This window comes from Heptranchias perlo, chromosome 31 (genome assembly GCF_035084215.1).
Source record: "Heptranchias perlo isolate sHepPer1 chromosome 31, sHepPer1.hap1, whole genome shotgun sequence".
Taxonomy (NCBI): Eukaryota; Metazoa; Chordata; class Chondrichthyes; order Hexanchiformes; family Hexanchidae; genus Heptranchias; species Heptranchias perlo.
In genome coordinates, this window is record NC_090355.1 from 24435733 (window position 1) to 24460985 (window position 25253).

At 44.7% G+C, this 25253-nt stretch overlaps 1 protein-coding gene across 1 annotated transcript in view; it reads right to left on the minus strand.

The window, feature by feature from the left end:
• Window positions 1-25253, minus strand: part of garnl3 (GTPase activating Rap/RanGAP domain like 3) — a 281725-nt gene that overhangs the window by 116676 nt on the left and 139796 nt on the right. Inside the window, exons 4-5 of the mRNA XM_067969493.1 lie at window positions 4486-4604; window positions 2080-2144 (exon numbers count right to left, since the gene is read on the minus strand). Of these exons, the coding sequence (XP_067825594.1) occupies window positions 2080-2144; window positions 4486-4604 (184 nt within the window). The remainder of the gene's footprint in view (window positions 1-2079; window positions 2145-4485; window positions 4605-25253) is intronic.

Below are 25253 nucleotides of genomic sequence, written 5' to 3' on the forward strand. Positions count from 1 at the left end.
CTACAACCCTCCTAGAACTCTGCGTTCCTTCAATTCTGGCCTCTTTCCCATCCCCCACTCCTCCCTTCGTCCAATCATTGGTGGCCATGCATTCAGCCATCTAGGCCCTAAGCTCCGGAATTCCCTCCCTAAATCTCTCCGCCTCTCTCCCTTCCTCCTTAAAACTCACCTTTTTGACCAAGCTTTTAGTCACCCGTCCTAATATCTCCTTCTTTAGCTTGGTGTCCATTTTTGTCTCATCACGCTTCTGTGAAGCGCCTTGGGACGTTTTCTCTACGTTGAAGGTGCTATTTAAATGCAAGTTGTTGTTGTTGTTTCATTCATTCATTTCACTTAAAGTGTCTCCCATCTGTTTCTCATCCACACAGTGCTGCATAAAACTGGCCCTCTCCCCTCTGCCCCTTTAGCCATTCTGGGCCTTGAATTTCTCTAGCCCCAAGTGCTTGTCACTCAGGATGGGGTGTGCCTGGGATCAGTCCAACAATCTGAATCAATGGGAAAAGTCTGGATTGAAGCAGTTTTTTTTTTGGGGGGGGGGCTTAGCTCCGCTACAGCTCTTCTAAATACCAGTATAAAAATGCCCTCATTAAAAATATTTTAATAACTATTATTTGCGTGGACATTGTAAGGTTGTACCCTTCTTGCCCAGTAGTATAGTGGGCAAGTGGAGTTATTATAATGATGTCTGTGTTTGTATTTTGTTTTTATATGACCTTTTATCTAATTTTGTGTGACTAAATGCTATGGTGCTGGATGTATGAACCACGTGGGACTGATATCAGAGCCGGGAGCTCTTAAAACTATCAACTTGCAAGAAAGGTCTGGCTACACAAACAAATTAATGGATGAAACAACATTCACATTCCTGACTTAGTTAGCGCTGGGACCCTCATCAGACGCTGGGTAGTCGTAAATAATGGAACCTTACAGGCTGGTCCATAGGCTCCGGCCTGGAATTTGAAGGAGTGAAGGGAGGACCTGGTCTGGAATCTGAGGGAGTCAGGGGAGGCCGGGGGGGAACCATGGATTCCCAGCCTTGACACAGGGGCAAGACTCGATAAGGTAAGGCAAAAACAGTCTCAAGCCATTGTGTAAGGTCATGATTGGTTAAGACCAGAGGCGGGACACAAGCTGCTTTTGCAGTCCCCTGAAAGGGGAGGCTGACCCCTTTTTCTCAAAGAAACAAAGAACTCGAGGCACCATTGGACACCTCGCCCTTTTGGGAGACCCCAATAGGGCAAGTGCCCATGTCAATGGCTAATCCTGAGTCCACCCCCAAAAGTGGCATAAAAGGAGCACCCTTGCACTGGTATCAGGTTGTGGAGACTTAGAGGGAGTAAGGTAGCTACGGCTGACTTTGGAGGCTCACCAAACAGCGAGAAGAGGCTACAGGCGGAGCAGGACTGAGGACGAGGAGTCCAAGAGGTCACCCCAGGAGGTGCAGAAGGCGTGTGAATCAAGGAGGGTACCCCAGGCGGGGTGGAATGCCAGTTTTCTTCAAGACTCCTGAGGTGGACACAACTCTACCCAGTGCTGACCGGGTGATATAATCTCTTGCTCTGTGTTGTAAACCACTGCCCCAACACTGCGTGTGTTGGTCCTTTTGTGAATTTCAATAAAGCACCTTTTTTAACCAAATTGGAGTCAGGTCAATTACCCGCAACTGAGAGTAAAATCTCACAACATGAACATGGAAACATGCAAGGAGTTACAAGGGACATTGTACATTCCTTAACAGAGGATCTAGGGGGCACTTCACACACCTGAAACTGGCTTAAATTAGGAGATGGAGGGCTTGGGAGAGGCACGACACCATCAGGTTTCTATTTTTCTGCCTGTCGTAGATATCATTTTCTCCTACCTGTAGGTGATGCTGATGTGCAGCATAAAACTTGCAATCTCACCAGCAGGAGGCAGAAGCTGAATGGTCAGTCCTGCTGTGTAAACATAATATAAGATGCCGCACTCCAGCAAAGTACAGCACTGCGAACTCCGGGTAAACGTAATCCAATGATGGCAGGAAAGGTCAAATATCAGAAGTCCCAAGATCCCACCCATGTTAACTTGAGGATAACTTACCTTAAAATTGATTTGACAGAAAGTGTTTTTGTAGGGCTGTAAGGAAGGCATATTTTCTGTGTACCCTGTGAAAAGAAAAAAAAACTATAATGAAGTCATTCAGAAAATGTCTACAATAGTCTTTCATTTATGAGAAACCTCCTGCTCTTTGACCCCCTCCTGAGGCTTGACCTTCTACTAACAACTTTGATTCACAGATAATAAAATTCACTTATGAAGGCACTAGGACTACAAGACTCGGTAATCGGATCAAATCGATCAACGTAAGGTTAATGTAAGATTCCAAAGACTTTTTAATATTGTTCACTAAAACATTAGTGATGGCTGTAAACCTGATCTGACTAATCAGATGAATAACATTTTTTTTAAAAGTGTAAGAGAAAGAGGGTCGTCCTATGAGGAGAGATTGAGTAAAATGGGCCAATACCCTCTGGAGTTTAGAAGAAGGAGGTGGTCTCATTGAAACATATAAGATCCTGAGGGGGCTTGATAGGGTAGATGCTGAGAGGCTGTTTCCCCTGGCTGGAGAGTATAGAACTAATGGAGCATAGTCGCAGGATAAGGGGTCAGTCATTGAGGACTGAGATGAGGAGGAATTTCTTCACTCAGAGGGTTGTGAATCTTTGGAATTCTCTAACCCAGAGGACTGTGGATGCTCAGTCGTTGAGTATATTCAAGGCTGAGATAGATTTTTGGACTCTAAGGGAATCAAGGGACATGGGGATTGGGCGGGAAAGTGGAGTTGAGGTCGAAGGTCAGCCATGATCTTATTGAATGGTGGAGCAGGCTCGAGGAGCTGTATGGCCTCCTCTTGCTCCTATTTCTTATGTTCTCAGAAAAATCTCAATGGTATCCCCACTCCCCGGCATTCTCTCCCTCCATCTCCCAGGGATAGACTCTCAAGAGTTGTACCAGCTTCTTCCTAAAGGTGCCTTTTGGTCACGGACCACAACTACAGCAGGTATTTAAGATCTGGACTGTGACATTTCCCGTGGGATTCCCCTGATCAACAGTCGGAGCTTCGATGGGAAATCAGTGGAGAAATGATGAAACAGCGGCCATTTACGTTGTTTCTCTGGGGACGGGGTGGTTTTGCCGGACTCCTGACGAAGTTACAGCTGGAGAGCAGGAGAACCCAGGTGGAATTTCCAGGCCCTGATCTTTCAGTTAGCCTACACGTCAAAGTGATTTATATATAGGCTGCTCATCTCTTCCACTGGTGGGGAGGGGCAATTCCCACTCTGTGCCTTCTGTGATAGGCTTGCCGGGAACTCTCTGCTGCGGGACGAACCCATCGGTGAATCCACAGCCTGTCATTCTGTGGCATTTTGCCATCTCCTTTGTTTTTATCCCTCTACTGCTTTCCTAACACTGTGTTGAAAACCAAATATGCAGCAATCCATAAGCCGCAGTGAAAGAAAGGCATACTGCCCCCTTTCCCCCAACAGCAGAGGACGTTTTAAAATCATTTCCCACCGTTAAAATACCAAACACATTTACGGAATGTTGAAGTCATTTGCACCTAACTGGCTAAATTCTGGGCGATTAGCTATCACTTAAAGTAACAGCTTCTGTGTCAGTATTTAAGACTATGACACTAGATTTCGTGTTGTAGGAGAAGCCAGAATACAATAAATCTGACACAGAATTCACCGTCGCAGTGAGCAGGGATGCAGTAAAAAGCTGCTACATCACAAACTGAAGGAAAATACTGAGGCTGTGGAATGACTGGCTGACTCCAGTACCCACGCACTGTCGACGAACAGCTGGTCCCAACCACCTGTGTCAAAGCGCATCACTTAGAACAGAAGTGGCACCCCATGTAGGAACAGGCTACAACTTGAACCCTGGCTGAACTTTATTTCACATCAAACTCGAGAGAGCTTTGTGGAACTGTCACCGTAAATCAAAGACATTTTCTTCTTTGATGGGAGTCGAGCTTTGAAAAAAAATGAGCAACTCCCGCCTGTACCTCTCCCTAATCATTTTTGAAATTATTTGAATTCCGCAGGTCGTTATTTGCGGATAAATATGCAAACATTTTCTTAAAATGTTAAACCTGAGACTATACAACTGGCCTGAAATTGACAAATAGGGCCATTGAAAAGGGATATCATCTCTTAAGGAAATAATGGTTTATAAGCTCTGAAGAAGAATTCCAGTAATACGAGTAGAATGGATACTAAGATCACATGTTAAGTTGTATGTATAATAGGTTGTCATTTTCAAAGAATATTGCTTAGAAAAGAGACTTCCATCATTTTTATTCATGTGTATTTGAAATGTAGCATGAACTGCATTCCTCCAAAAGAGTCTTTGCACTGTTGCGAAAATTACCACAGCTAAACAAAATCTGAATGGCCCCAAATCAAGGTAAATAATGAGGGTGTGCCCATCGCCACTTACTGTTTTTTTCCAGAGAATAGCACGGTACTGTGGCACACGTTGATTGTTTTGGTCAGAAAGGACTACTGAAAGAAAGAAAGGATTCTTTTCTGTGTCTGTACCTACATAATTCTGATGAACTGAAAAGAAAAAAAAAAGAAAAATTGGTTCAAATTGAAAGAGTAAAGTTTAAACTAACATATGTTATAGCAGAATGCTCAAATACAACATCATTCGTTGGCACAACAGGTGGTTGGTGAACCCCAATAGAAGGATATAGCTTCCACACTGCACCGAATTATATCATACAGAGTAATAATACCAGGACCAGAGCTGCTTTTCTCCCACTGTTGCTGTGGCTACTGCCTTGCTTAGCTGCTTTACAGCAATGGAACCTTACCTGCACCCCACCTCCGACACCAAGACCAGCATTTCTTCACACCAGGTACTCAACAATCAATTTGACAGAAATATTTGCATTTTATAGGACTGGGTGACACAGGACGTGAGCACACAGGGAACAAGATTCAACTCCAACCCAGACTGATAAGATTAAAGTCTCCAGGGGTAAAAGCAGTCTTGGGCGATAATTGCAAAACAGGCGATGACGCAAAACAGCCAGTGATGAATCGGCAGCCTGTTTTACACCCCGCCCCATTTTATTGTCTACTGCTCAAAACCAATTGCACCCCCTCCTCCCTCTGCCTGTTGTAAAGGATTTACATTCGAACAACGTGGGCAGCCTCAACCTAGTTCCTAGTGGGTGGGGGTCCCCATCACAGAAAACAGCCCGAATTGGCAATTGCATTTAGAACCACTTAGAATGGCTGAGATGTGAAATGGGAAATCACATTCAGTGCAATAGACAGCGCTTGTCTGAAGTTGGGGTTAAGGCACATCATTGAGGCAATGGAGGAGCTGGGGGGAGTGAGAGAGAGAGAGAGAGATGGAGATGGAGAGTAAGAGAGAGAGAGAGATGGATAGGGAGAGTAAGAGAGAGAGAGAGAGATGGATAGGGAGAGTAAGAGAGAGAGAGAGATGGACAGGGAGAGTGAGAGAGAGAGAGATGGATAGGGAGAGTGAGAGAGAGAGCGAGATGGATAGGGAGAGTGAGAGAGAGAGAGAGATGGACAGGGAGAGTAAGAGAGAGAGAGAGAGATGGACAGGGAGAGTAAGAGAGAGAGAGAGAGAGAGATGGATAGGGAGAGTAAGAGAGAGAGAGATGGACAGGGAGAGTGAGAGAGAGAGAAATGGACGGGAGAAAGAGAGAGAGAGAGAGATGGACAGGGAGAGTAAGAGAGAGAGCGAGATGGATAGGGAGAGTGAGAGAGAGAGAGATGGACAGGGAGAGAGAGAGAGAGATGAACAGGGAGAGTGAGAGAGAGAGAGATGGACAGGGAGAGAGAGAGAGAGATGAACAGGGAGAGTGAGAGAGAGAAATGGATAGGGAGAGAGAGGGTGAGTGAGTAAGAGAGAATGAAAGAGAGGAAGAGAGAGAGAGATGGACAGGGAGTGAGAGAGAGAGAGAGAGAGATGGACAGGGAGTGAGAGAGAGAGAGAAAGATGGGCAGGGAGAGAGTGATGGGCAGGGAGAATGGGAGAATGAGAGAGACGGGCAGGGAGAGTGAGAGTCAGAAAGAGAGAGATGAACAGGGAGAGTGAGAGTGAGAGATGGACAGGGAGAGTGAGAGTGAGAGATGGACAGGAAGAATGAGAGTGAGAGAGATGGATAGAGAGAGTGAGAGTGAGAGAGAGAGATGGATTGGGAGAGTGTGAGAGAGAGAGAGAGATGGATAGAGAGAGTGAGAGAGAATGAGAGAGAGAGATGGACAGGGAGAGTGAGAGTGAGTGAGAGAGAAGAAACGAGTGAGAGTGAGTGAGCATGCACGTCGGCAAAGCCTGATTAACCACATCCTATTTTCAGGCATTGTTGCACCTATCTGGAAACTACTGTGGGGAGCTATATTCGCAGGGTTTGGCTGTTGAACTGTGCCGTCTGCTGTAAGGACATCAGCTGCTAATGTGCGCCATAGGGCTGGCACACTCAGTCACAGTACTGGGGTCAGCTGCAGCTCAAGCCTGGCGCCACCTCCTTCCAGGGATGCTGCCTTATGGGGATGGTTGTACAGAGTAGCCACTATCCATGCAACCATCTCTGGCAGCACATCCACCTCTAAACGGGGGGGTCAAACACTAGGCTGCTCCATCACTTGGCTGCAGTCTCACACCCACATCTTGGGTTTCCTTTCACTTTGCCTGTCGTTTCATAACTCTCCCCTATCCTTTTGGACATTTAAAAAAAAATGTTAGTAAAACATTTAAAATTTTTATTTTTTTACATTTTCTTTCTGTCTCTTTTATCACAGCCTTTTAATCTGACCCTCTCTTTATCTGGATTTCTCAATCTGATTTTATAGTACATTTACTAATCTTATCTGGCACATCCTGGTTCTTACTCTGAGCGGTTTGCGAATGAGATTCACTTCCTGGTTCTCAGAGCGTGGCTTGCTTCAAGCTGATTGGCACTCCTTCCTCCTTTCACCACTCGGAGACGCCAGTGAACTTCTTGCAGGTCTTAATGAAAGCAAGTTGATGCCCAGAAGCCCGCGAGATGTTTGTGGGTGAGTTAGTTACTCACCAGCAGCAGGCGACGTGTGTTCGCCACTCAGGGCAATTTCTGGCCCAACATTCACCCATTCTGCCATTTCCCTTTAATTTACATTTCACCAACACGCGATTTCCCACCCTCACCACTAGCGTGCTCTCCGCACATATACAACATCTGTACCTCCAGATGTGAATAATTATGCAAGTAGACTTACCCCTGAAAATTGAGTGCTATTTGCACACCATCATTTGGGCAAGATTTCCACCAGAGCAATGGGGTGTGATTTTTCGGTGGTAGCGTAGAACAGGCAATAACAAGTCGGCAGCCCTGGTTTTCCTTTCCACAGCAGGATGTAAAACAGGCTGCTAATTCGTTATCACCTGTTTTGCGCTACCACCGATGACCAATTTCGCCTCCTCCCCATTAACTATTTAAAACTGACTTATACCAGTAAAAAAATCACCTCGTCAGCCCATAGAAAGCAACTGTGGTTGAGTACCGGTGGTTGCAAAGTTAGATACATAATGTGGCATTTTGCTTAATTATGTTTGGGAGCCAGAGAGAAACTCTGCCTTTGCTCAGGAAATTAGGTAGCACGTTGTACATGGTCTGTGTAAGCAGAGGCTTGATTGTCTAAACAGCCTTTTTCTCATTGCATGCTCTGTTTTGTTCCTATTTACTGTGTCTCTAACAAACTGGTCAAATACCAGTCTATGAGAGACAGTCTCCACAGCTAGTATTTACTCTCTCCAACTTGAGCAGCTCCCAATCAATAACGAGGCCCACCTCTAATGATCACATTCTTTTTATTCTTTCTTGCATGCTCTTCTGTCTTCTTTCTCCCTCTTTCACCAAGCTGTGTTGTGTCAGGCATGTCTCTTCTCGTTTCCCAAAATAAAGCATGTATCTTTAACACACCTGAAAATGGTCTGAGGAATTTGACTCACATAATTCTTATGACCCAGAGCTGAAGAACTGAACAAAGGGGATAACTAACTTGGGATAGAATTACTAAAACTCAGACAGTTAAAGTCCAGACGGAGCTATTAGTGGTGCCATCTGATCACCTAACAGACATAACATCCCAAGCATGTAAAGGAAAATAAACTCGTTTTATTTTGTGCTTGTCCAAACCTCCATGTTGTGCCTGCACCAAGTGTAAAATGCACAGGGCCCACTGCATCTGAAGACTCTCCTTTCAGTTTTAATTGAATTGAATCCATATTACGCCTTTATCGTGATGAAAGAAACCATGTTGAGGTACTCAATTGAGAGAGAATTTGATTCAAAGGCTTTTGATACATTCATCATGTGGAAGGCTCTGGTAATTCAAAGTGAATTCCATGCTTATCCCACAGAGCTTTTCATTTTATTGTGAATACTGCAGTGCCCCTCTATCCTGATCAGGCTCTTGTTGATGTCACACCATTTTCCTGACTGTTTTTCCTCTGTCCACATAAGTCATGCTAAGCCTATTGGACTTCTTTTCAGGACAGGATCAACTCTAAATTTCCCTACATTACAACAGCGACTCTTCATTGGCTGTAAAGAGCTTTGGGATGTCCTGAGGTCATGAAAGGTGCTATATAAATGCAAGTTCTTCACATTCTTCTTCAGCTCTCCCTCCCCTCATATAGTGCGCTCTGTGACGGTGTGCTAGACATCAGAAAGGAGATCAGTTATCATTCCTGTTGACCTTGTTTTCCTATAATATGGGTACAATCAACTTCAGGCAAATCAGATGTAATATAATCAAGGAATTTACAAATACATGCAAGAAACTATTCCGTATACCAGGAGTGTCCAACATGCAGTCCTAGGTACATATGGCCAGACCCTAGGCAATCTGGTTCTTGAAGCTCTGTAGCCCTACCATATCTGGTCAATAACGGTGGTGGACAACCAAGCAACTAATAGAAGGAGGAGCATCCTCGTCCTCAATTATGGCAGAGCCATTCCACATAACATTAAGCAGGTGAAGTGCACTGGGCACAGCAAAAGCTAACATCCTAGCTTTAGTTCTGAAGACCTCTGCTTTAGAATTAGCCATCAACCAGCTATTCCAGTACAGCTATGACACTGGCATCTACCCGACAGTGTAGAAGATTGCCCAGGTACATCCTATCCAAAACAAGCAGAACAAATCTAACCCAGCCAACTGCCACTATCAGTTCCTCCCAATCATCAATAAAGTGATGGAAGGGGTCATTAAGAATGTTATCAAGCAAAACCTACTCACAATAACCTGCTCGCTGAAGTTCAAGTTCTGGCAGAACCATTTGGCTCCAGACATCGTCACAACCTTGGTCCAGGCATAGACACAAGAGCTGAATGCCAGAGGAGAGGTGAGAGTAACTGCCCTCGACATCCGGGCAGCATTCAATCAAGGAGCCCTAGCAAAACTGAGGTCAATGGGGGCTAAGGGCAAAACCCGCCAGTGACTGCAGTCATACCTGACCCAAAGGAAGATGGCTGTGGTTGTTGGAGGCAGAATCATCCCAGCCCAAGAACACTGCTGCGGGAATTCCTCAGGGAAGTGTTCCTGTTACAACCGTCTTCAGCTGCTTTATCAATGACCTTCCTTGCATCATAAGGGCAGGAGTGGAGCTGTTTGCTGATGATTCTACAGTGTTCAGCTCCATTCACAACTCCTCTGATAGTGAAGCAGCTCCTGCCAGCCTAAAGCAGGACCCAGTTAATGTCCAAGCCTGGGCTAAGAAGTGGCAGGTAACATTCGTGCCACATGGATGTCAATAATGACCATCTTCAGCAAGAAATGGTCCAACCACCTCGCCTTGACCATTGCAGAATCCTCCACTATCAATATCCTGGGGTCACTAGTGACCAGAAGCATAACTGGACCAGCCATACCATCACTGCGGCTACAAGGGCAGAGGCTGGGTTCAATGTGACAAGTGCAGCTTAACTCCTGGCTCTTGAAAGCCTCTCCACCATCTACAAAGCTCATCATAATCAACAACAACAACGTGCATTTATATAGTGCCTTTACCATAGTAAAAAGTCCCAAGGTGCTTCACAGCATCATTATCAAACAAAATTTGACACCCGCATAAGGAGATATTAGGACAGGTGACCAAAAGCTTAAGGAGCGTATTAAAGGAGGAGAGAGAGGTTTTAGAGGGAATTCCAGAGCTTAGGGCCTCGGCAGCTGAAGGCACAGCCCCCAATGGTGGAGCGATGAAAATTGGGGATGTGCAAGAGGCCAGAATTGGAGGAGTGCAGAGATCTCGGAGGGTTGTAGGGCTGGTGGGGGCCTTGACATTCTTTCTAAAGTGTGGTGCCGGAATTGAAGACAATACTCCAGCTGAGTGTTTTATAAAGGTTTAGCCTAACTTCCTTGCTTTTGTACTCTATGCCTTTAACAATAAAGCCAAGGATCCTATTTGCTTTTTAACAGCCTTCTCAACTTGTCCTACCGCCCTCAAAGATTTGTGTACATACACCCCCAGGTCTCTCTGTTCCTGCACTCCCTTTAAAAATGTACCATTTAGTTTATATTGCCTCTCCATTCGTCCTACCAAAATATATCACTTCACACTTCTCTGCATTAAATTTCATCTGCCATGTGTCTGCCCATTTTACCAGTCTGTCTATATGCTCCTGAAGTCTGTTACTATCCTTCACATTGTTTACTACCTTTCCAAGTTTCAGGTCATCTGCAAGCCTTGAAATTATACCCTCTATACCCAAGTTCAGGTCATTAATATATATCAAAAAGAGTAGTGGTCCTAATACTGACCCCTGGGGAACATCACTGTACACTCCCCTTCGGTCTGAAAAAAAAATATGTTCACCACTACTCTCTGCTTTCTGTTCTGTAGCCAATTTTGTATCCATGCTGTCCCTTTAATCCTATGGGCTTTAATTTTTCTAACAAATCAATTATGCGGTGCTTTATCAAATGCCTTTTGAAAGTCCATATACAAAACATCAGCCGCACTACCCTCATCAACCCTCTCCGTTACTTCATCAAAGAACTCAATCAAGTTACTCAAACATGATTTTCCTTTAACAAATGCATTCTGACTTTCATTTATTAGCATGATACACGGGAAGCACGAGGCCCTTTTACTCATTTGGCTTCGTACATCAGAAAATAATCTCAGGGCAGAATGAGAATTCATTATGTGTACACCATTGTTACATTTTCTTGGTGCTGCTACATGGGAAGCAGCTTGCTGCGTAACAGTGAGGGCTTAATTTGCTCAGAAAAACCGAATCAGATGCATTTAAATTTTATCTAATTTCCTCCAAAGCTCTACATTCGTTCATTAAATACAGGTGTACAGGAGTCATTTTTCAATCATGTGCAACTTTTTAAGCAGACAGTAAAACATTAGTGCGGCCTCGGTAGATGAGATTTTCCTTTCGGGACAATGCGTGGTAGTTGCTGCTAAATGTTTTTCTTCAGAGTGCAAAATGTTTTTTTTGTTCTAATGCAATGCAATGAAATCAAAATGCAAAGCGACCAGCACTCCTCAGACTGGAAGAACAGTGCGCTGAGCGGCTGTGTGACAGGAGGAGCGATCGGTTTCCGAGCTGGTCTGAAGGCAGGGAGCCGTCGGATGCGGGGGATTTGCTGCCTTTTCTGCCATCATTGATTACTACTTGCGATGATGTGAATGCGGAGGCTGCCTTGCTGCGAGTGGGACGGGACTATGGGCTGCAGCAGCCCCTTCTGCATTTCAGTGAGTTGGAATGGACGCCAGTATAATGAGTACATGGGCTGCAGCCACAAACAGCAAATGTCCTGGCTGATTGCAGCCAGTTCCTCCGAACACGAATCTGGTGACCACAATGGTACAAACCTGGGGCTGTTAATAGAAACGAGGGAACAAGTCTGAGCAAGGACTAGATTACAGTAGTAAACAATTTTACAACACCAAGTTATAGTTCAGCAATTTTATTTTAAATTCACAAGCTTTCGGAGGCTTCCTCCTTCCTCAGGTGAACGATGTGAAAAATGAGGAAGGAGGAAGCCTCCGAAAGCTTGTGAATTTAAAATAAAAGCTTCACCTGAGGAAGGAGGAAGCCTCCGAAAGCTTATGAATTTAAAATAAAATTGCTGGACTATAACTTGGTGTTGTAAAATTGTTTACAATTGTCAACCCCAGTCCATCACCGGCATCTCCACATCTAGATTACAGTAAGAAGTGTTTAGGTTTTGATCTGCGGTTGGTCTGTCTTATATTGTATATAATGGATGCAATGGATGGAGTTCAATAAACAAAAATCACTCACTAAATTGTACGGTCGTTACAATAGAGTTTATTTGTTCAACGATTTATATTTGGAAAATATCAGTTCTGGTATAGCACATAGAGTAACAAATGGTTCTGAATGAACTGTCCAACTCTTGTCAGCTCCAGTTGTTTTGGGGGTTAGTATGTGTACAAGTGAATTTACAGGCCCAGAAACTGGGAGGAGCTCTGTGGAAACATATGATCCCTCCAACACAGCATCCTTGCTGGAGAATGGTTTTACAGGCACCAGCCACCCGACGATACCTCCCCAAAAGGGTTAATATTCAGGTGCAAGCCTCGACAGTGAGTGCAAACTGGCTATTTAAACCATTCACAGCCGAGCCTAATCTGCCCTCACCGACAACCATGTATGTGCGCTTCCACTAGAATAGTGATCAGGACCATGACCAATGTTCCGCTTACTAACTCTGAGTTCTGAAACCAAATATAACGCACCCCATGCCCCGCCTCCCTCTCCGCCAGCCTTGTTGAGATCACTTAACTCAGCTGCTCACTGAATAAACTTGCTGAGCCAGCAAGGCTGTATTTCCTGAAGCTGGGTCGGATTTCCTTAGCTTTGGTTATAAGCGAGTGACCTTGATTACAGACAACTTATTGGAAAGGATCATTAGAGATACGCTGTACAACCACCTGGACAGAGAATCTCAAAATGGCTTCTGGCCATTGCTCTTCACCATCTTCACCAATGATCTGGATGAAGACATTGGGAGAACAGTCTGGATGATACAAAGATTTGTGCGGGTGCAAGGACCTTAGATGAGAACAACAGATTGCAGGCAGATCTCGATGTGATGGGAAATGGGCCCGCATTGGCAGAAATCTTTTAATACAAATAAATGTAGCGTTAAGGACTTGGGTTGGGGCAATGGCAAACATATGTACATCAGTGCAGGAAGGTGTACTCAAGGCTACTGAATGGGAGATGGACCTGGGTGTTATAAATCATTGAAGGCCCATGACCAGTGCCGTGAAGCTATTGGAAAAGCAAAGTGTTAGGATGTATTGCAAAGACAATTAAATACAAAACAAGAAATACTGTTCTGTTTCTATATAAAGGTTTAGTTTGGCCTCATCATGAATACCATGTCCCGCGGTGGTCCCCTCACACGGTGGGTGATAGACAGGCCCTGGAAAAGGTTCATGGGAGGACCACTAGATTGATACCTCGTTTAAAGGCCCTTAAATTACCATGATAGGCTTAGAGAGTTCGGGCTTTTTATTCTAGAAAAGTGTAGACTTTGAGGAGATTTGATTGAGATCTTTAAAATGACAAAAGGTCCATGTGGATAGACTACTTGAACTAGACAGGTTAGGGAGGAGCAGGGCACCAAGTATAAGTTACATAAGCATAAGACTACATTAGACGTTAGGGGATCCTTCTATTCACAGCGAGTTGCCAAATTATGAAACAAGTTGCAAGGATGTGTAGTGAGCACAGTGATGAGTTTTTTAGTGCGGCATACATAACTGCACATCAAAAGGTAGGTGGGTATTGTTGGGGGGGTGGGAATGTGTGTCCCAGTTACCGTGGTCTCCTGGAACTTGCTTGATTGTCTTCGAGGGTCAGAGGAGAAATTCCCAGAGTTTTTTCCCTGCCTATTTTGCCTCTCTCAGGCGATGCCATGGCTGCTCGGGGAGGGGGAGGGGGTGAGCGGATTGGAGTGATGGGGTGTACAAGCCGGACCATGACGGTATAGGGCAAGCTTGATGGACCTGCTAGTCTTTTTCTGTCCTTTGTTTTCGTATGTTCGTAAAATGTAACCAGAGTGAGTGTTCCAATTAATACAATACTCGGCCTGATCTTGTTTTACTAAACAGCACTTTTGAAAATTAAACTGGATTGATTAGTCTCTTGAGATTAGGGCTTGGTTATTTATAAAGGCCGATCATGTTTAAGTAATGAAGATTCTCTCTGTCCCCGAGTGAAACCTGATCTAGGAACACTCACATTGCAGAATGTCTGCAGTTAAGGGTCTGTTGTCCGGTGTGCGTGCAGTGTCTGAGTCTGTGCTGCTTGTCTGCAGGCAGCAGGGGATGCCAGTGTGGTGACGTGCTGTCACTGCAATGCTGTCTCTTCTGCGTACCTGTGTTGACAGAGGTCTAAACTCTGCAGTGGCAAAAATGCTGCAGGCCTTGAATGATGACACCGTGCTGCCTGGGGTGAGTTTGTCTCAGGTGAAGAACGCACAGTAAAAGGGAGTCTGTTGTCAGGTTTTGCTTTTTAAATTCATTTCATGACTAGGTCACTACAATGATATTATGGTACTCTAATAGAGTAATAATTACAATGTGAAAAAACCCCACAACATTTAGTCATCATTTCATGATATTTTATTTTTCTCACCAATTTTCTTCCCCCTTGAAGGCGTTAACTCCTTGCTGGGATACAGATCCACAGGTGCCCTCTGGTATCTCACACCATGCGGCCACTATTCATGTGCGAGTCTGAACATTGAGGAGTGGGGTGGCCTGCAGGAGACGTCACAGCCAAGACCAACATTGTCATTAATTCAATGCCCACACGCACATAAACTTCCAGGAGGAGTCAATGGATAGCAATCTGGAGTGGGAACCCCAGCTGATTTTCCCCTCCACTGAGGCCAATTATAACTCTGTGACTGCCACCTTAGCTGAGACCAGCTAATTCATTTGCCATTTGCACACCCATTCTGCAAGTTTATTAACGTCGTCTTGTATTTTGTCGCAGTCTTCTCCATTATTAACTACACCACCTAATTTGGTGTCGTCCGCAAATTTTGAAACCGTACTTCTGATTCCCGAGTCCATATCATTTATGTAAATGGTCAACAACGGTGGTCCCAGCACCGATCCCTGTGGAACACCACTTCCCACCTTCCGCCAGTTGCAAAGATGGGCTTTGGGAAGGTTTTTAAAGATGGAGTGAGAAGTGGAGATGCTGAGAGGTTTAGGCAGGGAGTTCCAGACAGTAGGGACAAGGCAGCTAAAGGCTCTGTCGCCTGTGGGGGGGTAGAGGGAGGGAAGGGGGGGAGATGCACAAAAGGCCAGAGTCAGAGGGCCAAATGATGTGCGACTGGACAGGAGGAGTTTCCAGAGGCAGGATGGGGGCGAGGCTGTGGAGAGATTTGAAAATGAGGATTTTAATTTCAATGCAGGGGTGGGGTACGGCCAATGTAGATCAGCAAGGACCGGAACGATGGTGAGCAGGGCAGTGTGGGGCAGGATAAGAGGAGTTGAGTTTTGAACAAGTTGCAGCTTATGGAGGGTGGAAGACTGGATGCCAGCAAGGACGACATTGGAGAAATGGAATCAAGAGGTGACGAGTGTAGACAAGGGTTCCAGCATCAATGTGGTGGAGGGAGGGGAGGAGTGAGGGGAGAAGGCAGGCGATGTTGCAGAAATGGAAGTAAGCGATCTTGGTGATGGATATAATGTGGGGTTTGAAACTCAGCCCTGGGTTGCAATGGGTCACTGATGTTTTGCACTGTCCGGTTCAATCGAGGAGTGGACTTGATGGCAGGACAAAAATTAATGGCTCAGGTCTACCTGATGTTCAGATGCAGCAAATTCTGAATCATCCATAGTTTGACGTTAGACAGACTCGTGGAGTAGAGGTTCAAAGGTAGAACTAAGGGGTCATTTTTTAAACTCGCTGCCTGGGCATAAAACTGGTATTGTCCATTATAGAAACAGCACGATTTTAAATTCCAAAATATAGACCTGCGTTGTTTGGGGCAGGGTACATCACCTCCCATTTTCCTCTATCACCCACCCAGGAACTGCCTGAAATTGGGTGGTAAAATGGAGGAAAGTCCAGCCCTTGATTTCTGTCAAACAATAGGGAACTTTATAAGGGGAGATTTTCCACTGTGCTGAGAATTGGCATTCCCCAGGCACAGGGAAGAGGGGAATGGGCAAAGACCTGTAATGTCAGGTCTCTGCATCCCCCACCAGTGCACTGCCCTGGGGTTTCCTGGGGGTTTAACAGGATGTGCACCAGGTCAACAAGCAATTGATTTCCTTTAGCCTTTCTGATCATTTTAATTCTTCCCTTTTACTTTTCTTCATCTTTGGTTCTCTCAGCCTCTCAAGGATACAAACACCTGCTAACCCATCCACCGGGCATCTGGACAATGCAAAATCGTCTTCTAACCAAGCTGATGGCAACAATATCACTTTAACGTGGTATCAAAAACACCTAATTTGAACTGAGGGCAACTGGAACCTTCTCCTCTTATGTATTACTTGAATAATTATTAAATTCAAGAACAAACGTCACATTGGGACGGATTTTGCTGTGAGCAGCAAATGAACAGAGCCAGCCATTCGTTGGACCTGCACTTGCCCGTAGACTTTCGATGGTGTTTTGCACGGCAGGTTCCTGAAAATTACACAGCCCTCTACAGGGCATCTGGGACCCGTGTGAACAGGGCAAGCAACTGTGTATCTCCTTAACCAATCAGATTGAAGCATCGTCAATGACAGCGCAGAGTGTGAACCAGGAAGTGTAAGTTAGAATAGTGAATTCAGTGTCAAATCAGGTACAGAAAGTGAAATAAAGAAAGACTGGATTAAGTGACAGAGATGAAAGAGACAGAAAGAAAAACTAAAAAAAAGTATTTAAATTTTTGTTTTAAATGTCCAACAATAATTAAAATCTGAAGGAATGAGACTGCACATTTGTAATAGTTAATTTTCAGTGCCAGAGAGGTTATTTGGCAGTAATTAAGACTTACAATGCCGTTAAAGTGGTACTTAGACTTGAAATGACTTTTTTTTGGCGAGTTTAGTCCGTATCTGCGATGTCAGGACTGGAACTTCACACCATTCAATACATTTGAATGGGGAGCCAGACAGTGAGATGCTGTTTTTTACTGAGCTTTTGGAGCAGCAGCGATTCGAAGAGAGCAGCGTCTGGATTTCCGCCTTTAACTGCGCAGGTGAGGTCGCTGGATGTTACTGTCCGATTTGCACATGACTAACGGTGAGCACTGTTAGCCTCACCGTTATTTTTACAGCAAAATCCAGCCCATTATGTTTTCTTTTAAAATTTTTATTTCAGGTATCAAGGGGCCAGAACGATCAAAATTGATTTGATAAATTACTATAACCGGCGAAACTCTTTTACAAGTTAAACAATGTTTTGAGGCAGGATTTTTCTAAATCTATTTTTTTTCTCCATTTCTGTTAATTCCAGCAAATTACTGTTGATGTTACCAGCAATGCCTTGTGTCAGCACATTGATAACTGACAGAATAAAATGCAATCATATTTAGAGCACTGACTGGCTGAATAATGCAATCATGTTCTATGGAAGGCAATTTAGTATCTGACAAGATTAAACTGCTTTGATTAAAAAAAAATAAGAGGGGTTGAAAATCATTTGCCGTTCCAGTTCACTCCTGCTGGGACGCAGTGGAAGGGCCAGGGAACACGCTGGGACACCAGGTCCTGGCCTGACGGCAGGGATTGCATGAGACCGCCCTCCCCCTGCCAGTCCCTTACTAGGCCAGGGTGGAAGAGCCGGAGGTAAGGAGTTCCTACTTCAGGCGTTCCCTTGTTCTCCGGCCTAGGAGCAGATTGGGGCAGGATGGGCAGCTAGTAGGCCCAGTGAGAGCAGCGTGATGGAAAACTCGTCTTGATGGGCGCAGTCACACAATGCTCAAGAAGCTCGGCCTCAGTGCAGATCACAGCAGTTCGTTTGATTGGTGTCCCTTGCCACTAGACTTAATATCCACCTGTTTCAGCACTGTGGCTGCAGTGTGTGCTATCGACAGGATATGCTGCAGCAACTCAGCAGCCACTCCTCAACCTCTACCACTCAGAAGCACAAGAGCAGCAATGTCATGGAAACACCATCACCACTGAAGGTCCACTTTAAGTCACACAGTATCCTAATTTGGACATATATCACCGCTTCATCATCACTTGGTCAAAATCCTAGAATTCCCTAAGTAACACCACCACAAGGACCGCAGCGACTCAAGGAGAAGGCTAACCACCACCTTCTCAGGGCACCTGGAGATGAGCAATAAATGCCAGGCTTGCCAGTGTCACACACATCCCAGGAAGAAAGAAAATGTGTACCAGTGCACCAAAGGGCACATCTCAGCCCCACCTGGGGGTCCAGGCTGTGATCGGCGGTGTGGGTTCTCAGTGAACACGATCACAGCGTCACTGGTGGGAGGCAGGTCCATTGATTTTCAGGGCCAACATGTTTATCCTTACCTAATGCATATCCTGCACCGATGCTTAGCTCTACTTGAGCTGTGGACAAGCTAGCTCATCCAGGCACTATGAGGCTACGAGTGTCAGGGAGCAGACATGCACCAAAACTTGCTCTGGTGTGTTGGTGACCAGACCATATCAACCTTCAGAGTTCTGACAGCAAACTGGCTGAGAAACAACCATTTTTTAGTCAATCAAAGACCATTTTCCAAATTTGGTCCCTACTCCAAAATGCTCCAGTTAAATTTGAATAAAAAAGAGATTGGTTAGATTAGATTATATCAGTTAGAAATTAGGTAATGTTAAAGGTAAAATAATAGAAATAGAGATAGAGAAAGAACGGGAAGAAGAGAATGGGGAAATGGGAAGAGAGGGCAAGCAGATGCGTTTTAGCTTTTTTATATTTTGCTTAAAATAGTTTGTGTGTTTTGCTTACTTATATGGTGTTAATATTATAACAATATAGACACTCCCAACAGGAGCTGTTACTGTATAGGCTTCAGAGGCAGAGTGTGTGAACTGTAAACATTTAAACATTCAGGGAGACTGGAATTTCCTTGGAGCCGCTGGCACTCCAAGGGTTAGAGGAACACATTCAGAACAAAGCTCAGAACGACTGACATCACAGTAACAATCCAGGCATCTAAATTAAATCATCAACTGCAAGTACACACCTCAGGTAATTCATACAGGCTATCGTGACACGTTACTGCCTTTAGCTTCCTTCCAGCTAAGTATTATTTTAATTACTAGAACATCTCCCATGGCATACCTCACAGCGAGTCGGAGGACAAGCTGTTTTATAACAATAGCGGCATTATCAACAAAGTGCGAGGGGTGAAGAGAAAGACTTACAGGAAGTCCGCACTATTTATAAGACCATTCATATCACCAGTAGATAGCCTGAGACATTGCTCAGGGTCAGTTGATCGATACAAGTTTTAAAAAAAATATATGCAAGATGGCAATGGTGTTGAGAGAGAGAGAAAAACTTCAAAAACAGAGCCACCTAGTGGACAGGGTCTGCAACTAAATTGTGACAGTTGGCATAGCAAAATTGAATGGGAAATGTTGACATAGCAAATTATAATGGTAATTGTTGACACAGAAGCATGACTAAAAAATGTGACATCAGGAAGTAAGGATTCTGGACATGAAGTGCATACCCTATGCAAGATTTCAAAAAAATGTACAGATAGATTATACAACCTGATTCTCTCTGGAAGTTAGTTGTGACGTTTCAGCATACTGAACTACTGCCAGGCCTTGTACTGGGTAAAACGGTTAGCATTAATCAATGTAGATTACAAGCATCTCTCTACAAACCGCTGAACACATCTGCTTTTAAAATAAAACTGTGACTAATGAGCAACAATTTACAACACCCTACAGGCTAAAGCTTGATGATTTGACTTCATACCACTCACAAAGAACATTACAAATTAAATCCAGATTTATGGCTTTTCTATCACAACTGAATCAGAAACATGTCTTCATTGACGATAGGCCTGAGTCTATACCCCTTGTTCAATCAATGAAAACTAGCTTTCATTATTTGTCCTCTCAAAACCTTTCATGATTTTGGAAACCTCCATTAGGTCCAACCTTAAACCTCTTTGTTTCACTCCTTTCTTCATAAATATAACCTCTCACCTTCCTGGTTTCATTCTCGAGAATCTTCAATGTGTCCATCCCATAAAGGTGCACGCAGAACTACTCACAGCTCTCTGATTGTGGTCTAAGCTGAGTCTTGTAAAAATTCAACATGACTTCCTTGCTTTTATATTCAATGCCCCATGATATAAACCTCAGAAACCCATTTGCTTTTTTATGGTCTTTTCTACCTACATTCCCACCTTCAATAACCTCTGTATCTCCATTCTTAAGAATCTTACTGTTTAGTGTAAGCTTCCTTTCACTCTTTTTCCCAAAATGCGCACTTCACATTTCTCTGCACCGAACTGCATCTGCCACCTATCTGCTCACTTTGCTAACCTGCCTGAGTCCTCTCGTAATCTCATTCATTCTTTCTCACAGTTTGCCCTGCTACCCTAATTTGGTGTCATCAGCAAACCGCAGTATCATTCTTCTGCTATGTCCAAATCATTTATATAAATGGGGACAAAGAAGCGGCCCCGGGGGAGATCCCTGGGGGAACGCTGCTAACCACATCCCACCAGCCTAACCAACATCCCCTTATCCCTACTCTTTATTTCCATCCTCCAGCCATCCCTCTATCTATGTGGTTACACTCTCCTTAATACCATGTGCTTCAATCTTTGTAACACATCTCTTACGTAGCACTTTACAAGACACCTTCTGAAAATCCATTGCTACAACACCCTCTGCATTTCATTTATTTATTCAGCCTGTGACTTCCTCAAAAAATGCAATTAAATTAGTCAAGGGTGACCTATTCTTTACAAATCTGTGCCGATTCTCCCTGATTAGCCCATGCCCTAAGTGTTCATTAATTTCATTCCATATAATGGGATCCCATGATCTAACTGCCAACTTGACATGATGGCTTAACGTTAATGTCATATTAGAATCTTCTAATTTGTTAGCAAAGTCAAATGACTGTAACCAGGGATAATTTCTGAGTGATCACCTGTCTTTCCTTTGAAGGTGCATTACTCTCGAACATTGTTTTAGGCCACAACCTTGTTTCAGCTGAGAAGGGACTTGTTGGGCATTTTTTCTCAGGCTGCTGCCAATATCACTTCTCAGTCTATAACTGAGCAGTACAGCTTAAAGATCTTCACTGATTCTCCCCTCACTCCCCCCGCTGGTGTGGAAGTCACTGGTGTGATTAATAGGACGCAACCATGGTGTCCTACTTTGATCGTGAGCTGAGCTTCCGACCCCATATCCACTCCATCACCAAGACCACCTGCTTCCACCTCCGTAATATCACACGTCCCCACCCTGCCTCAGCTCATCTGCTGCTGAAACCCTCATCCATGCCTTTGTTACCTCTAGACGCGACCATTCCAATGCTCTCCTGGCCGGCCTCCCTACTTGCACCCTCCGTAAACTTGAACTCATCTAAAACTCTGCTGCCCGTATCCTAACTTGTACCAAGTCCCGTTCACCCATCACCCCTGTGTTCGCTGACCTACATTGGCTCCCGGTCTGGCAACACTTCGATTTTAAAATTCTCATCCTTGTTTTCAAATCCCTCCATGGCCTCGCCCCTCCCTATAACCTCCTCCAACCCTACAACTCTCCGAGATCTCTGCGTTCTTCCAATTCTTGCCTCTTGCGCATCCCCAATTTTCATCACTCCACCATTGGCGGCCATGCCTTCAGCTGCCTAGGCCCTAAGCTCTGGAATTCCCTCTCTGAACCTCTCTAACTCTCTCTCCTCCTTTAAGACACTCCTTCAAACCTACCTCTTTGACAAAGCTTTTCATCACCTGCACTATTATCTCTGTACGTAACTCAGTGTCAAATTATGTTTGATAACGCTCCTGTGAAGTGCCTTGGACATTTTACTACATTAAAGGTGCAATATAAATGCAAGTTGTTGTTGTTACTGCACAGTTCCTATACGGCGCAGCACAGTCCTATACGGTACTGCATGGTTCCTACATGGTACGGCCTATACGGTACCTCACGGTTCCCATACAGAGCAGCACAGTTCTATACGGTACAGTACAGTCCTGTATGGTGCAGCCCAAACTGTGCAGCATAGTCCTATACTGTGCATTGCACATGTGGTGCAGCACACTCTACACACTGTGCATTGCACTCTAAATAATAATTTTTATTCTATATGGTTACTTTTGACTTTGGATCCATAACAGCAGCAATAACAAAACTCTAGGTCAGTTTCAACTAAGTACTGTACTGAAAACAACCCACAGTCTGTCCAGTGAGGAGAATGTTTGACTCGGAAATGATATTGGGAACAGTTTCACTAGCTATCTGACCTGCATACTAGCAGTTTGGGTAAGTTACTATGACAGGCCACGAATTCCTAAAGAACAAGCCCCCAGGACAAACGGTCCAATGCGGAGCACAAACCAGCCCACCCCGTTAACACATGCACCGTTTTCGAGCTGTCAGAGTCTAGAGTTATAGCGGATTCATCACAATGGCCAAAACCCTGGGGTTGCAGGAGATGACAAGCTATAACACATTCAATCAACGGGAAGACAGGCAGGCCTGACTACATCTTTATAGTTGCTATCCAAATCTATGGCTTGTCCATATGCTTCATCCAAACACTTCTCACGATTTGTCATCTGCTGCAACATAAAAGATTGGAATCGCTGTGCAGCATTCCGAGTGCAAATATAACCAAATACAGACAGAGTATGGACATCTCTGACTGAATCTATGTTTTGGTAAGCAATTTGAAATAAAACATATGTCATGTATCACACACCCATTACTAAAACATATTAAATATGACTTGCACATGCAAAGAGAATCATAAATGTGCCACAAGTGATATCACACTTGTCAGGTTTGAGGCTGATTCTCTGTTCACGAGTCAAGCTACTCTGTCCATATAAAGGAGCAATGATTAAACTACTTGAAACAGTCCTGCAATTTGCAGGAAGCTCATGTGCATCCCCCTCAGAGACTGACGAGGAGGGCTGAGCCTCCATTTTCTGATTTTTGTTAGGCAAGGTTATTAAGGGTTACGGAATCAAGGCGGGTAGATGGAGTTAAGATACAGATCAGCCATGATCTAACTGAATGGCGGAACAGGCTCGAGGGGCAGAATGGCCTACTCCTGTTCCTATGTTCCTACTTTCTGTTTACTACAATGGGGAGAGAAATTTGTATAGTCATTTTAAAGGCTGTACTGATAATGGGAGAGGTGTAAAAGCTCTACCTTTGCGGGGGGGGGGGTGGGTGCGGGGGGGATATCTGGTCCACTTTGGCATCCGAAAGGTGCAATGATGTTTCCAATATTCTCTGCTGATCTTTATTTCCCCAGGTTTGGCAGCACAGACTTAAGTTAGTTCCTTCTTCTGTTGGGTCCCAGTATTATCGCTGCCTGTCAGAATTTCCCCATCTGTTTGTTCCTTTGTGCATGTTATCATAGCATCATGTACGATACTATGATAACATGCACAGGAGGAGGCCATTCGGCCCATCGTGCCTGTGCCGGCTCTTCGAAAAAGCTGTCCAATCAGTCCCACTCCCCTGCTCTTTCCCCATAGCCCTGTAAATGTCTTCCCTTCAAATAATTAACCAATTCCCTTTTGAAAGTTACTGTTGAATCTGCTTCCACCACTAGCCACTTGTGAATAGTTGATTTGATTTGAGAGATGCAGCAGCACGATGTGCACTGAACTTCGGGGCATTGTCTTGGTTCCAGCCGTTAGACTGAATCACCAACCTGGGTGGGTCAAATTCAGTGCACAAATCATGGTAAAATGAGGGCATAATGATGTGTGGGTAAAGGGTAAAGCAAAATACAACAAATGGGAAAACAATTTCACTAAGGAGGAAGAAAGCTCAAACCACCCTGACTGACTTCCATCCAATGTTTTGAAAGGAAGTCATTCTAGTTCTGAACGTACACCAGAGATATCAATTATCTCCAAATTCTTGTCCAATCAAATAATCACCATGTCACACTGCAATTATCTAATCGCCTCTTTCACCACCATTTCTATGACTTTCTGCCGTGTTACACGACTGTAAATTGAAAGGAGACAGTATGTGCTGTGTATTTTATATGGGTGGACACAACCACATGAAACACAGTTCCAAAGGCATGAGTCTGTTATGACAGCAGTCTAAGAGCTGTAGAAACACACTTCACAAGTATCCACGGGCTATACTATTTCAACAAAGAGTAGCAAGTGCAGCATTTTCATCATGTTGAAGATTTTCCCCCTCGATACATTGGAGTCTGGAATTACACTGTGATCTTTGTAAACACTTTACACATTATTTTAAACGGGTTGACTTCTCCATTCAAACAACAGACATAGGAATTTGACACGAATGCACTGAGAGATAATATTGCCGTGTCAATTCTATACTTCAATTTTTAGATTTTAAGAGGTAATCACAGCCAACGGAAGGCAAGAGCAAATCGTTGTGGATAATAATGAATAGTTATGGAGCTTCCTGGGGTTTGCCTATTTACCTATGAGGGGCAGGGTCTTGGGTTAGCAACTCTGGAGATTTGATCACGTGACATTCTGACCACATGATATCTGGCCATCTGATGCCTGATTACGTGACATTTGATCACGTGACTTCGACAAAGGTTATTGCATTTACCTTATAATGATTGGGTCCCCCAGAGATGAGAATCTTTGCTTGTGGTTCCGCGCCAGCAGGGTGGGGAAAAAGGGGAACCGAGGGTGGGAAAGAAGGGGAACCGAGGGTGGGGAAGAAGGGGAACCGAGGGTGGGAAAGAAGGGGAACCGAGGGTGGGGGGGAAGGGGAACCGAGGGTGGGGGGAAAGGGGAACCGAGGGTGGGGAAAAAGGGGAACCGAGGGTGGGGGGGAAGGGGAACCGAGGGTGGGGAGAAAGGGGAACCGAGGGTGGGGAGAAAGGGGAACCGAGGGTGGGGAAAAAGGGGAACCGAGGGTGGGGGGAAAGGGGAACCGAGGGTGGGGGGAAAGGGGAACCGAGGGTGGGGAAGAAGGGTTACCGAGGGTGGGGGGAAAGGGGAACCGAGGGTGGGGAAAAAGGGGAACCGAGGGTGGGG